Source organism: Doryrhamphus excisus, chromosome 17, assembly GCF_030265055.1.
Source record: "Doryrhamphus excisus isolate RoL2022-K1 chromosome 17, RoL_Dexc_1.0, whole genome shotgun sequence".
NCBI lineage: Eukaryota > Metazoa > Chordata > Actinopteri > Syngnathiformes > Syngnathidae > Doryrhamphus > Doryrhamphus excisus.
This window is the reverse complement of record NC_080482.1, coordinates 5,473,152-5,486,023: the sequence shown is the minus strand read 5'-3', so window position 1 is coordinate 5,486,023 and position 12,872 is coordinate 5,473,152. Positions and strand designations below refer to the sequence as shown.

The window sequence follows — 12,872 nt, the reverse complement described above, 5'->3', positions numbered from 1 at the left end:
TAAAGGATTGACCCCTGCAGTCCAAGGTCAGCAGTGGACAGCAGAGAGATTGACATAAACCAGGATACTGAGCTTGTACTTCCTCCTGTCATCCCCGCTTCTAAGCCAATACGCTTCCTATTGTGACATCGACAACAGTGTTTCCCATACATTCGTTTATTTGTAGCAGCCCGCCACAGATACATTTGGTCCACCACAAATAGATTGTGCGTTGCTTTTTATTTTTTACTGAGCTTGTACTTCCTCCTGTCATCCCCGCTTCTAAGCCAATACGCTTCCTATTGTGACATCGACAACGGTGTTTCCCATACATTTGTTTATTTGTAGCAGCCCGCCACAGGTAAATTTGGTCCACCACAAATAGATTGTGCGTTGCTTTTTTATTTTTTACTGAGCTTGTACTTCCTCCTGTCATCCCCGTTTCTAAGCCAATACGCTTCCTATTGTGACATCGACAACAGTGTTTCCCATACATTCGTTTATTTGTAGCAGCCCGCCACAGATAAATTTGATCCACCACAAATAGATTGTACGTTGCTTTTTATTTTTTACTGAGCTTGTACTTCCTCCTGTCATCCCCGCTTCTAAGCCAATACGCTTTCTATTGTGACATCGACAACAGTGTTTCCCATACATTTGTTTATTTGTAGCAGCCCGTCACAGGTAAATTTGGTCCACCACAAATAGATTGTGCGTTGCTTTTTTATTTTTTACTGAGCTTGTACTTCCTCCTGTCATCCCCGTTTCTAAGCCAATACGCTTCCTATTGTGACATCGACAACAGTGTTTCCCATACATTCGTTTATTTGTAGCAGCCCGCCACAGATACATTTGGTCCACCACAAATAGATTGTGCGTTGCTTTTATATTTTTTACTGAGCTTGTACTTCCTCTTGTCATCCCTGCTTCTAAGCCAATACGCTTCCTATTGTGACATCGACAACGGTGTTTCCCATACATTCGTTTATTTGTAGCAGCCCGCCACAGATACATTTGGTCCACCACAAATAGATTGTGCGTTGCTTTTTATTTTTTACTGAGCTTGTACTTCCTCCTGTCATCCCCGCTTCTAAGCCAATACGCTTCCTATTGTGACATCGACAACAGTGTTTCCCATACATTTGTTTATTTGTAGCAGCCCGCCACAGATAAATTTGGTCCACCAAAAATAGATTGTGCGTTGCTTTTTATTTTCGTAAGATTTAGTGCTACCTGTCGGCCCACTCTCTACAACTCAGATGTGGATTTGTTTTTTAATTTCGTCAATCAATTAATGACACACAATAGCCTTGAATAATCAGTCAAAACCAAAAAAACTAGCAATTTGCACAACTGAGAGCCATCTATGCGTGCGTGTGTATGTCTAGTCTGTAGGAATAAACTGCTGCCATTACTAGAGTTAATCCAAAGCACTCTTGTCCCCACAGCCACTTTGTCATCTTTTCATCCTCACCACTGCTGCTTTATGGGAAACAATAATCACCCACTAACTTTTATCTGTTGAAGAGCCACGGCTGCTGCAGTTCCCTGTGGTTTGGGCAACTGATTTGGGCAACAGCGAAGCCTGGGAAAGTGCGGGTAAGGGGAAGAACAAGAGGGAAGTAGTTGAGGTGAAGGGAGGAATGAGTGTGGGAGGAATGGGCAAAGACACATGGAAGGAATGGAACAAGGGAGGAGGCATGCTCCGACAGCTGAGCTGTGAAGAAGCTAATAGGGTCTCATCCCCTTCGCTTTCCCACGGCGACAGTATGTTTTCTGATGATCACTGGAGCGGCGAAACCCATATTGGTTAGGCTACTGGCACAGAACTGCAGTCAGCATGCTTCAAAAGGCACATTTTGTATCCATCTGAAGTTTGGGTTAGCCTGCATGTGACCTAAGTACAAGTATGAATGTGTGTGAATCAGTAACCAAATTCGAATAGCATCAGGAGGTGGTACTTGATCTTAGCAATACAGATGAAAGACAGACAACGTCTCACAGTCACTGATGGCAATAAAGTGAAAGGAGAGACAAACAGGGATAAAACACAAATTAATGTTGTATGTTAGGGGAAAGCTAGGAAAGAATTATGGAGGGGAAATTTTCTTTCACGAGGCAGCGTAAAAAACAGCAACTTGCTTTGACAGTTGTCATGCGCAGCAGAAGTTATTAATCATATCGATGACAAATACGACTAATAATGGGGTTGACTTATTTTTCTGCGATTTCCATCACAATTACATTATTATGTTAAACCTCAGTGTAATTGGAGCAATAAAAAAGATAATGTGTTGGTCTACTCTGGAGTGGCTGCAGGGGAGAGGCACTTCCCGATGCCTTCAGGTTCGGGAAAGGGTCCAGACTATCCTGAAGTTTCACTAACGGTAGAGCTTCATCTGAATCCCGAGAGGAACAACGAGGATATCGAGTCCGAATGGTTCGTATTCCATGGCTCGGACCGGAGCTATGGGGGTGTGGTGGTCTGTACCACTTGTAGCTAACAGCCCCAAACCTAATTGTAGACACCAGGAACCAAGCTGAAGAAGTCCCTATTGAGCATGGATGGCTTGTCGGACGGCTAAAGCTGCTGACCAGGTACCAGCAGGCCAAGCGGCACGTGGCTTCAGCGTTGTTCGAGGCAAGTTCTGTGAAGCAAGATCTTCAGTCGGCCCACGTAGAGGCCATCCAACGCCTCACGGAACGGAGGACGGAAGCCTCAACTGAGGATATAGTTAGCCAGCGGAATGAATACTTTGAAGCCCTTCTCACTGACATGCCTTCCATAGAGGAAACAGAATCCGAGGACACAAACACGGACAGTTCCATCTTTGTAGCTGAGGTATCATTGCTCATAACATTCCGGGGTTCCTCAAGTCTTCAGAACTGATGATTTCACTTTCACACGGTGAATAAGGCTAATTACGTCTTTCTTTCCCTTGGACCAACGTGTGAGCCCTGTGACCCGCAATGACCTCTAGTCATTCTTCAAGGCCAAATCTTTGGCCTCTCTACTATCGTTTGGCCTCTCTGAAGCATATCACCTCACAGAAACAAATGCATGCTGGGACAGCAGTTGGTAGTGGCACATTCTACACATTTACATCCACCTTAGATGGATTAGGTTTCGATTAGATCAGTACTGGGTCTAATGGGTCTGAGGGCACAATGTTTGTAATGCATTGCTTGAGTTGCATTGATGTTTTTGTTTGAATCCTCACAATGACCATCATAAGAATGTCCATGGTTTGTTCTTGAGTACTTCAATATATTCTTACTACTTAGCGTAGCTCTGACCTTAACTCCTACTTAAACGGGATAGTATGTGTGACTTGGTCAATGTCAAATACACACATGGTAGCAGTGATATCATGATAGAGTGGAAACTAGTCTGTGGAAAAGATCCAGTTCCAAGCCACACTCCAAGCCACCCCCAACACTCTCACCACTATTAGCTCTTACACTTTCAGACAATGTCTCAAATCTCTGCCCACTGCCTCTCAGCCGCATGCAGCAGTCTTACTTTAAGTACTGTGAGACTGGTCTAAGTACACTTCACAGATGAGCAGCTCTAGTAATGGGCTGTGATTGACCTCAATAGCCAGCCCTGAGTGGGTTCCCTTAGGGCTAATCTCCGCATTACCAACTCTGCTTCTCACACGCTTACTGATGATGATGATGAGATCAACATCTAGCAGATTAAACAGATAGGTGGTGCGGGTTCAAAAAATAAAAACGTAATTTCAGTGTAATTTAGTCTAAATTTGTAAAACAACAAATTTATAAACAAATTGGAATTCAATCTTGCTGTAAGAGGCCATGGTTCGATATACAGCATTTTTTCCCGGTTAACAGACATGCATATATTGACAGTTTCGTATTCATCCATATGAATGCAAAGGTATGCTGGAGCCTATCCCAGCTAACTTCGGGCGAGAGGCGGTATACACCCTGGACAGGTCGCCAGCCAATCACAAGGCACATATAGACAAACAACCATTCACACTCACAATTTATGGACAATTTAGAATCGCCAATTAGCTTAACATTCATTCATTCATTCATTTTCTACCGCTTTTCCTCACGAGGGTGCTGGAGCCTATCCCAGCTAACTTTGGGCGAGAGGCGGGATACACCCTGGACAGGTCGCCAGGCACATATAGACAAACAACCATTCACACTCACAATTTATGGACAATTTAGGATCGCCAATTAGCTTAACATTAATTAATTCATTCATTCATTCATTTTCTACCGCTTTTCCTCACGAGGGTCGGGGTGCTGGAGCCTATCCCAGCTAACTTTGGGCGAGAGGCGGGATACACCCTGGACAGGTCGCCAGGCACATATAGATGAATCGCCAATTAGCTTAACATGTTGGACGAAATCAGAAAAAACCTACACGCACACATGGTGAACATGCAAACTCCACACAGAGATGCCCAAAGCAGTGATGTTAACCTACGTCTTCCCGACTGTGTAGCCTAAATGCTATCCACCACGCAGCTCTCCTGATTCGGTCAAGAAAAAATGACCAATCAGTGTGAAATCACTCCCAAAGGCAGCAGCTGCAGTATATCTCAGCTTTCTGTACTTTCATTGTATTTCTGCAAATTTACTCACTCTGGTGTCTGGTATTGAAAATCACCTCAATTTGTATTTGGACAAGTTACAAAACATACATAGTTTTTCACTGAGTCACCTGATTTTTGTTCTTACACTGATATATTATGTATTTTTAGCTCACATTTGTCTACTGTGGATTTATCAAGCAGCCAAAGTTCAAGCCAGCAGCTTAAAACCATCATGGCTGCTGACTGAGACAAAGCCGGCCTGTTGATTTAACACTCGACAGAGTGCATGAACACATGCACAGGAGTGAAGGAGTATGATAGATGGACATATGAAAGTACAGCAAGCCTTTGAAAGATTGTAATGGAGGAGCCTACCAAGGGATACCCTAAAATTCACACCTCATCTACGGTGCAGCCCATTCAACAGCTCCAGTTTCAGAGAAGAAAGCATGTGCTTTTCAATGCAGGCACTACACATAATAGTGTGCGTCTGTGCGAAATGTTGAGATCAAAGTCAGGTGGCGCTTCTTTTTCCACCTGCTCTCATTAGTCTTCAGCGTACAGGCTTAGGTGGCGTAAGACCCTGTCTCTTTTACTGCTGTGGACAGGCCACTCAGGACACTGAACAGCTCGAGAAACGTATTTTCTCATTAAAAGGACATACCATAAAATCTTGTATCACACAACAAAACTACATACATATGTTTATTATGACAGCATCATACCACTCTCAAAGGATTAAATTCCGTCCATTTATTCATTCATTTATTCATTTTCTACTGCTTATCCTCACAAGGGTCGCGGGGGGTGCTGGAGCCAGCTGTCTTGGGGCGAGAGGCAGGGTACACCCTGGACTGGTGGCCAGCCAATCACAGGGCACATATAGACAAACAACCATTCACACTCACATTCATACCTATGGACAATTTGGAGTCGCTAATTAACCTAGCATGTTTTTGGAATGTGGGAGCAAACCGGAGTACCCGGAAAAAACCCACGCATGCACAAGGAGAACATGCAAACTCCACACAAAGATGGCCAAGGGTGGAATTGAACTCTGTTCTCCTAGCTGTGAGGTCTGCGCATTAACCACTCGTCCGCCGTGCAGCCAAATTCCATCCATTCATTCATTTTCTACCGCTTTTTCCTCACGAGGGTCGCGGGGGTTGCTGGAGCCTATCCCAGCTGTCTTGGGGCGAGGGGCAGGGCACAGCCTGGACTGGTGGCCAGCCAATCACAGGGCACATATAGACAAACAACCATTCACACTCACATTCATACCTATGGACAATTTGGAGTCGCCAATTAACCTAGCATGTTTTTGGAATGTGGGAGGAAACCGGAGTACCCGGAGAAAACCCACGCATGCACGGGGAGAACATGCAAACTCCACACAGAGATGGCCGAGGGTGGAATTGAACCCTGGTCTCCTATCTGCGAGGTCTGCGCACTAACCACTCGAGCAACGTGCAGCCAAATTTCATCCAATATATTTTAATTAACATTAAAGCTCACATGGTTCCCTTGCTTCCATAGGTTTCATGGTTTGGTAAAGAGATCAAACCTGCTTTACGGGCAACATTTTAACATTTGTTCAACTCTCCATGTGCTTGATTAAATGTAACATTTTGAAAGCTGGAAGAGTTCTAAGAAAAGCATAAATCATTGTCTCGCAGCTGCTGGCCTGGCTTGAGAGAACACATGCTATTCCTCACTCACTCTCTCGTTTTGTCTTCATTATGATCATACCGGACCCAACAGTCCCTCCTCCTCTGTTGCAAGTCACTGCGGTGGCGGGTGTGTGTGTGTGTTGGGGGGGGGGGGGGGGGGGGGGGGGACACCTGCAGGCCGCTACTCGCCCTGAAGTTGTGCCTAAAGCCAAGCTCCTCACACGCCCTCTGGCCCTGCGCTCCCTCTGGTCTTTAACGTTAGCTATGACCAAAGACCCCAAAGTCTCTCTCATCAATCAGTGGTGACGGGCCAAGATCAAGTCAGAGAGGACTGTCAGCCCAGACCGCAAATGTCCATGGACGAAAATGATACGTCATCACTAAAGGATCGCAAAAGGTTGCGAATAACATGGTCCAGGACTTCTTACAAAAGGCACAATTTGGATTCACAGACCACTTCCACTGTATACATACATTAAGTTGATGCGGACATCTGGCTATTGCTGGTATTCCACTGATCTACTAACACTGACTGACATCAAAACATTTCATATTCACTGAGGCTGGACACCATTGAAACTTTACGGTACTTTGAAAATATATCACAAAGCAATGTAAGACAACTGCATGGATAAATGCTAAGCATATGTAGACCAGAGCAAGCCAAATACTAAAAGACGTTAACCGAAGTGCCAACAACACTGCGTATCAACTCAGTGACCAAGCACAGGATCACGACACTAATACACTTGATACGTGGTATCATTGGTATCGGTTATCGGTGATTTCACCCATGGAAGATCGGGATCAGTATCGGCAGCATAAAACCCTGATGGGAATATCCTTAATATCCTTATCCTTAATCCTTAATTATTGTTTGCATTTTGAAGCTCTACTTAGAATAACTCAAATATGGAGATGTGATTCAAAACAAAAACAGGAGTCCAGGATAAGTGGTCTTAGCCATTTACATTCCGCTGAATGACCTAGCAACAGTTGCTACAACAATCCCATGACCCAGAAACGGAAGTCAAACTCGATGACACACATTTTAACCAAAACTCAACAAATACATAATCCAACTCTAATAATCAAACCCTAAAACACTTGTGACCTGCATATTCACCACACAATGAAATAATAATATAATATTATAAATGTTTGTTTATTTTGAACCTGAAGAGGGTAATACCGTATTTTCTGGACTATAAGTCGCTCCGGAGAATAAGTCGCACAAGTCCAAAAGTGCATAATTAGGTACAAAAAAGCATACATAAGTTGCATTTCTGCGGGTAATTTATTTTAACTACTTGATCAAAACAGACATTATATCCTCTTAGAAGGTAAGTTCTAACAATAATAAAAAGAATCATCATCTCTGGAGTATAAGTCGCACAAGGCCAAAAATGCCTAATTAGGTAGAAAAAAAACATACATAAGTCGCCCTGGAGTATAAGTCGCACAAGGCCAAAAATGCATAATTAGGTAGAAAAAAAAAATACATAAGTCGCACTGGAGTATAAGTCGCATATTTGCGGGTCATTTATTTAACAAACTACTTGACCAAAACAGACATTACGTCGCACAAGGCCATAATTAGGTAGAAAAAACATACTTAAGTTGCTCTGATCAAAACAGACTCTTAGAAGGCAAGTTCTAACAATAATAAAAGAATCATCATCTCTGGAGTCGCACAGGGGCCAAAAATGCATAATTAGGTAGAAAAAAACATACATAAGTCGCCCTGCAGTATATGTCGCACAAGGCCATAATTAGGTAGAAAAAACATACATAAGTTGCTCTGGAGTATAAGTCGCACAAGGCCAAAAATGCATAATTAGGTAGAAAAAAAACATACATAAGTCGCACTGGAGTATAAGTCGCACAAAGCCAAAAATGCATCATTATGTAGAAAAAAACACGCATAAGTCGCTCTGGAGTATAAGCCGCACAAGGCCAAAAATGCATAATTAGGTAGAAAAAAAAATACATAAGTCGCACAAGGCCAAAAATGCATAATTAGGTAGAAAAAAACATACATAAGTCCACTGGAGTATAAGTCGCATTTTTACGGGTCATTTATTTTCCAAACTACTTGACCAAAACAGACATTACGTCCTCTTAGAAGGCAAGTTCTAACAATAATAAAAGAATAGAGAACATCATTTATAAGTCGCTCTGGAGTATAAGTTGCAGGAACAGCCAACCTATGAAAAAATGTGTGATTTACAGTCCGGATAATACAGTATATATTTGAAAAACGCCAAACATTTGGATTATTTCCCACAGCTTAATGTGCGGCTTTTGAGAAAATGTCACCATTCTCTCCACCAGAAGTGACTTCCCACAGTTTTAGTCCTTTTCCCATATGCCACACTCTAAACACAGTGGTCACACAATAGGAATTTGCTGAATACAATGAACAGATCCACATTAGGACTAACTGAACATGTAAAATAAGCTCAGCAGTGAGCTTGATAGCAAAACCAAATTGTGTAAGATCAAGATCAAAAAAACGCAGAGACTCTGAGTCAGCCCCCTTGAAGCAAAGGGTGCAAGCTCATTTCAGCTGGGGTTACTCCTTGCTTTCATCTTTGTCAGGGGATTCATCATTCCGTTAACACGGCTCTAACAGGCACCCGTCACCCTCTCAATGACGGCAAGGACATTCAGTATGCGGATAAAAGGTTTTCATGATGTAAGCCTGACCACCACACAAAACGGCCAATAGACATAGTACACCTAGCGTTTGCTAACACGTGCACGCATGCACTCACACGGTTAGTTGTTTCACTCTTTACTCCGATGCGTGTTTGTTATGACACGCATGCAGAGAGAGAGAGAAATGTAGCAGTATGGTCAAATTGTTGCTGTCAAACAACAGTGCTGTTTTTAACTATGACATTACTGACAGGCATACTGCAGATAAAAGAGATATTTCTGGCAGATGCATACTGTGCGTCTGTGTGCACTCATGGATACACATATGTGCACGTGCACAATATTGAGAGTGTGTATGTCTGTGTGTATATACGTATGTGCAGCTGTGTTTTTTTACTTAATATGTAAATCACTTTTATGGCACTTGCATTTGTATTGAACTCAACAAAAGCTAATGAGATGAATGCATATGGATGAAAAAGATGTTGTGAAAAGAGAACATTTGTAAAAAAATGACAAAATGATGAGTGATCAGAAGCAGTCTGGTACCTCTCCTTTAGCTGGACTATCATTACCGCTACACTCAAAGCATAATGTGTTAATAACCCTTTTATTTCCACTTTTTGGAGAAAATATAATAATGATGTACAGTCTGAAGCAACATTCTTGAATTAAAGTTGCAATAATTCCAGGTGTGACAGCTCCATGTCTCACTACTAAACACACAAAATTGATGTGAAGGATAATACAGATGAAATTGATTGTTGATGCTGACTTAACATGTACATTCTTACCAGAGTTCCTGCAATTTTCACCTTGCTGTGGCACCTGGACCGAAAATGTCAGCAAGTCGGGAGCCAAAAGGGATTCAGGCTTGCGGATCTCATTGAGCCATCGTCTCATATGAAGTTCCTTAGTGTCCGATGGGCCCTGGATCAGAGGAACCAGCCTCTCCTTTACCCCCTCTAGTGAGCCTGAGGGACGTGAGATAAAAACACAATTATAAAAATAACATACATAACATTTCATATTATCTGCATACTGTATTTGTATATAACTCTGAGAAAAACTGTTGATTTTGTTAATACTTGGGTTGTTTATATTGTTTATTTTCTATATTGGGTATTTTGTACTGCTTAACTGATTCTGTACTCTTGCTGCTGTGCAATGCAAATTTCCCCACTGAGGGACGAATAAAGGCATATCTTATCTTATACTAAAAAAATAGCTTTCACACCTTAATTGATATACAGCATGTTGCAAACTGTATATTTAATTACATTCTTTAGTATTTTGTTATACTGAATTATTATTATACTGTAATTCCTGAAGGGAAATTATATTGTAAAAATGCTGAAGACCCATTACCTGGCTATACTTTGTCTTGGCCTCTCCGGAATTCCATATTTCTATATTTTTAACCATTCCTTAGTCGATTTCTTGGAATGTTTTGGGTCATTGTCTTGTTGCAAGATGAACCTCCGCTTCGGCTTCAATTTGTGAACAGATGTTCCACTTGTTCTTCAAGCACCTAATGTTCTATCAACTGCGTCTCAATCTAATTTTACATTTCAAGAAACGTTGTGGTAATGTTTACATCTCGAGATTTTTTTTTTTTAATGAAATAAATTTTACAATAAGAAACTTCTACAGGGCCGAGTGGTTAGAACGCAGGTCTCACAGCTAGGAGACCTGAGTTAAATTCCCCCCTCGGGCATCTCTGTGTGGAGTTTGCATGTTCTCCCCGTGGTTTTCTCCGGGTACTTTGGTTTCCTCCCACATTCCAAAAACATGCTAGGTTAATTGGCGACTCCAAATTGTCCATAGGTATGAATGTGAGTGTGAATGGTTGTTTGTCTATATGTGCCCTGTGATTGGCTGGCGACCAGTCTGCGCCCGAAGACAGCTGGGATAGGCTCCAGCACCCCCGTGACCCTCGTGAGGATAAGCAGTAGAAAATGAATGAATGAATGAATGAAAGTTCTACAGCTGTAATACTGTGGTAGATTACCTTAACCTCTAAATATTACAACGCGGATCAAATGTTCATGTGTTTTAATTATGTTAAAAAAAGATTTCATGGGGGTGTGCTATTTTTTTCCCATGACTGTATAAACCACCTGACAAGTTAACCTTCTGCACTGCAAAAATGCCCTGTCAATTTTAAGGCTAAATATTCTAGATATAAGCATGCTTGTGCTTAAAACAAGCAAATTTGGCTGCCAGTGCAGTAAGTGAATTTCACTTGCTAAGATGTCTTAAAACAAGTCACTCTGTCCGACTGTCAGTATAGCACATACAATCTTGAAATAAGATCACAAAGACTCATTTCAAGCAATCTAGTTAAGCTTGGTTAATGCAAAAGAAGCTTATTATCACTCAAAACTAGGGTATTTTTTAGCATCAAATGACTTAAAACAAGATTTATTAAATTCTTGTTTTTAGGTTGCTAAATAAGACCACATGCTTAAAATAAGGAAACAAGACAATGCTCTCAGGAAAAAAAAACATGCTTTTATTGACAAGGACCAAGGTAAAGATTGTCTTCAGAGGGGTCACGCTCGTGAATACTGTCCTTCAGTACCTCATTCTGGATGACGGCTAACAAAGTGGCACCACATTTGGGGTAGGTGAGGTGGAAGGTGTAATAACACCCCATGAGGATCAGAGGAGCCTCATGAATCATTTCCTTAGGTAAGGTGGTCAGGAGAAGGTTAGTAGATCCTACCAGGAAGACCGGACTGGTGATGGGCCGTCTCTGGAGAAACATATTGGGGTCCTCAGATGGCTGAGAGCAACAAAGTAGAGACAAAAAGTAGAACAAGATTAAACTTCACGCATATCAACTTCATTTTCAGTTTGATACTGATACTGATGCAAACTCACCTCAAGAACATGGAACAGTGCCTCACATGCTGGTCCAAGCTTTTTGGGTGGGGGCATTGGAGAAGGGAACATTGAAGGAAGTGCCTTGAACAAAGCAATGGCATGTCCTGCTGAAAAACAATATGGACACATCAACTGCATTGTCTTTCTTGCTGTTAGGCAATTTGACTGTGACATTAAGTATTGTGCAATTGTGTAACTGAAAAGTCAACATAAAAGGCAAAAAAGGTAGTGTAATCATGGAAAAACTGTATCAGTGAGCGACAGCGTATGTTTGTTTATGTGTTTAGTGTGTATATCCCTGAAACAATATGCATTTTTAGTAAAATAAGAGTAAAATAAAAGCTTTTGCTGTTATTGGACAAGCAAACTTAAAGTTTGGCTGGATAGTGTGGCAACAGCAGTCGGGGTGAATCTACAATATTCTCGACACTGTCGCTGCAGGGATATAAAAAGCACATGTCCGTTGCACAAGTGAAAAACAAGACTGTAAGGGTCATATGTATACATGAAAAGGTGTTAGTGGTGTTTAAAACCTCTAGTGACCACCACATCTTAGAAACTTTTTGGTATTCTAAAGTCTTGGTGGATGATGAAGATATTAATCAATAATACTACATTAAAAAAAATATTATTAACATCAGTCTAGGTGTGTCTAAAAATATGTGCTGAGGGTAGGTGTCTTTATAATTTACATGACATTTACCTTGTAAGAGTGACACAGTTGCCTCATCTAATGTCTCCATCTCACAATGAAAAAGCAATCTGCAAGTTACAGTAAACGGGAAAAGAGTTCATGTCATTAAAAAGCAAACAAACAAACAACTAAAATAACAACAAACATAAATATGACGGAAATTATTTTGTCCATTGCTGAGACTCACAACCAACTGGCTAATGTTAACCTTCCTTATCATATCAAATCCCCTTCGCGCCATGCGACTTGAGGCAGTCCTTAATGTTAGCTAGGTTTAACAGATACAATTACTGAACACCAAAGGAAAACGCATGATATTAATGTCAGTTGACCTGGTATAAGCTACAGACAGTTTATTTACATGAGACTAATTAGCTACAGTCGTTGTACACACCCCATCAGCGA

The 12,872-nt window shown here is 41.6% G+C and overlaps 1 protein-coding gene across 9 annotated transcripts in view; it reads right to left on the bottom strand.

Moving 5' to 3' along the window:
- LOC131105440 (intermembrane lipid transfer protein VPS13B-like) overlaps nt 1-12,872 on the bottom strand; it is a 265,748-nt gene that overhangs the window by 199,096 nt on the left and 53,780 nt on the right. For 7 of the 9 annotated variants that reach the window (XR_009119934.1, XR_009119933.1, XM_058053560.1 and 4 more), the window contains exon 19: nt 9,679-9,858. The exons of 1 other annotated variant lie outside the window; for it this stretch is intronic. Coding sequence is in view for 6 of the 8 variants with exons in the window: in XM_058053560.1 (XP_057909543.1) it covers nt 9,679-9,858 (180 nt within the window). In the remaining 2 variants the exon portion in view is untranslated. Of the gene's footprint in view, nt 1-6,429; nt 9,601-9,678; nt 9,859-12,872 lie in introns of those variants that run through there. One more of the 9 variants, XM_058053563.1, reaches the window with a different exon arrangement.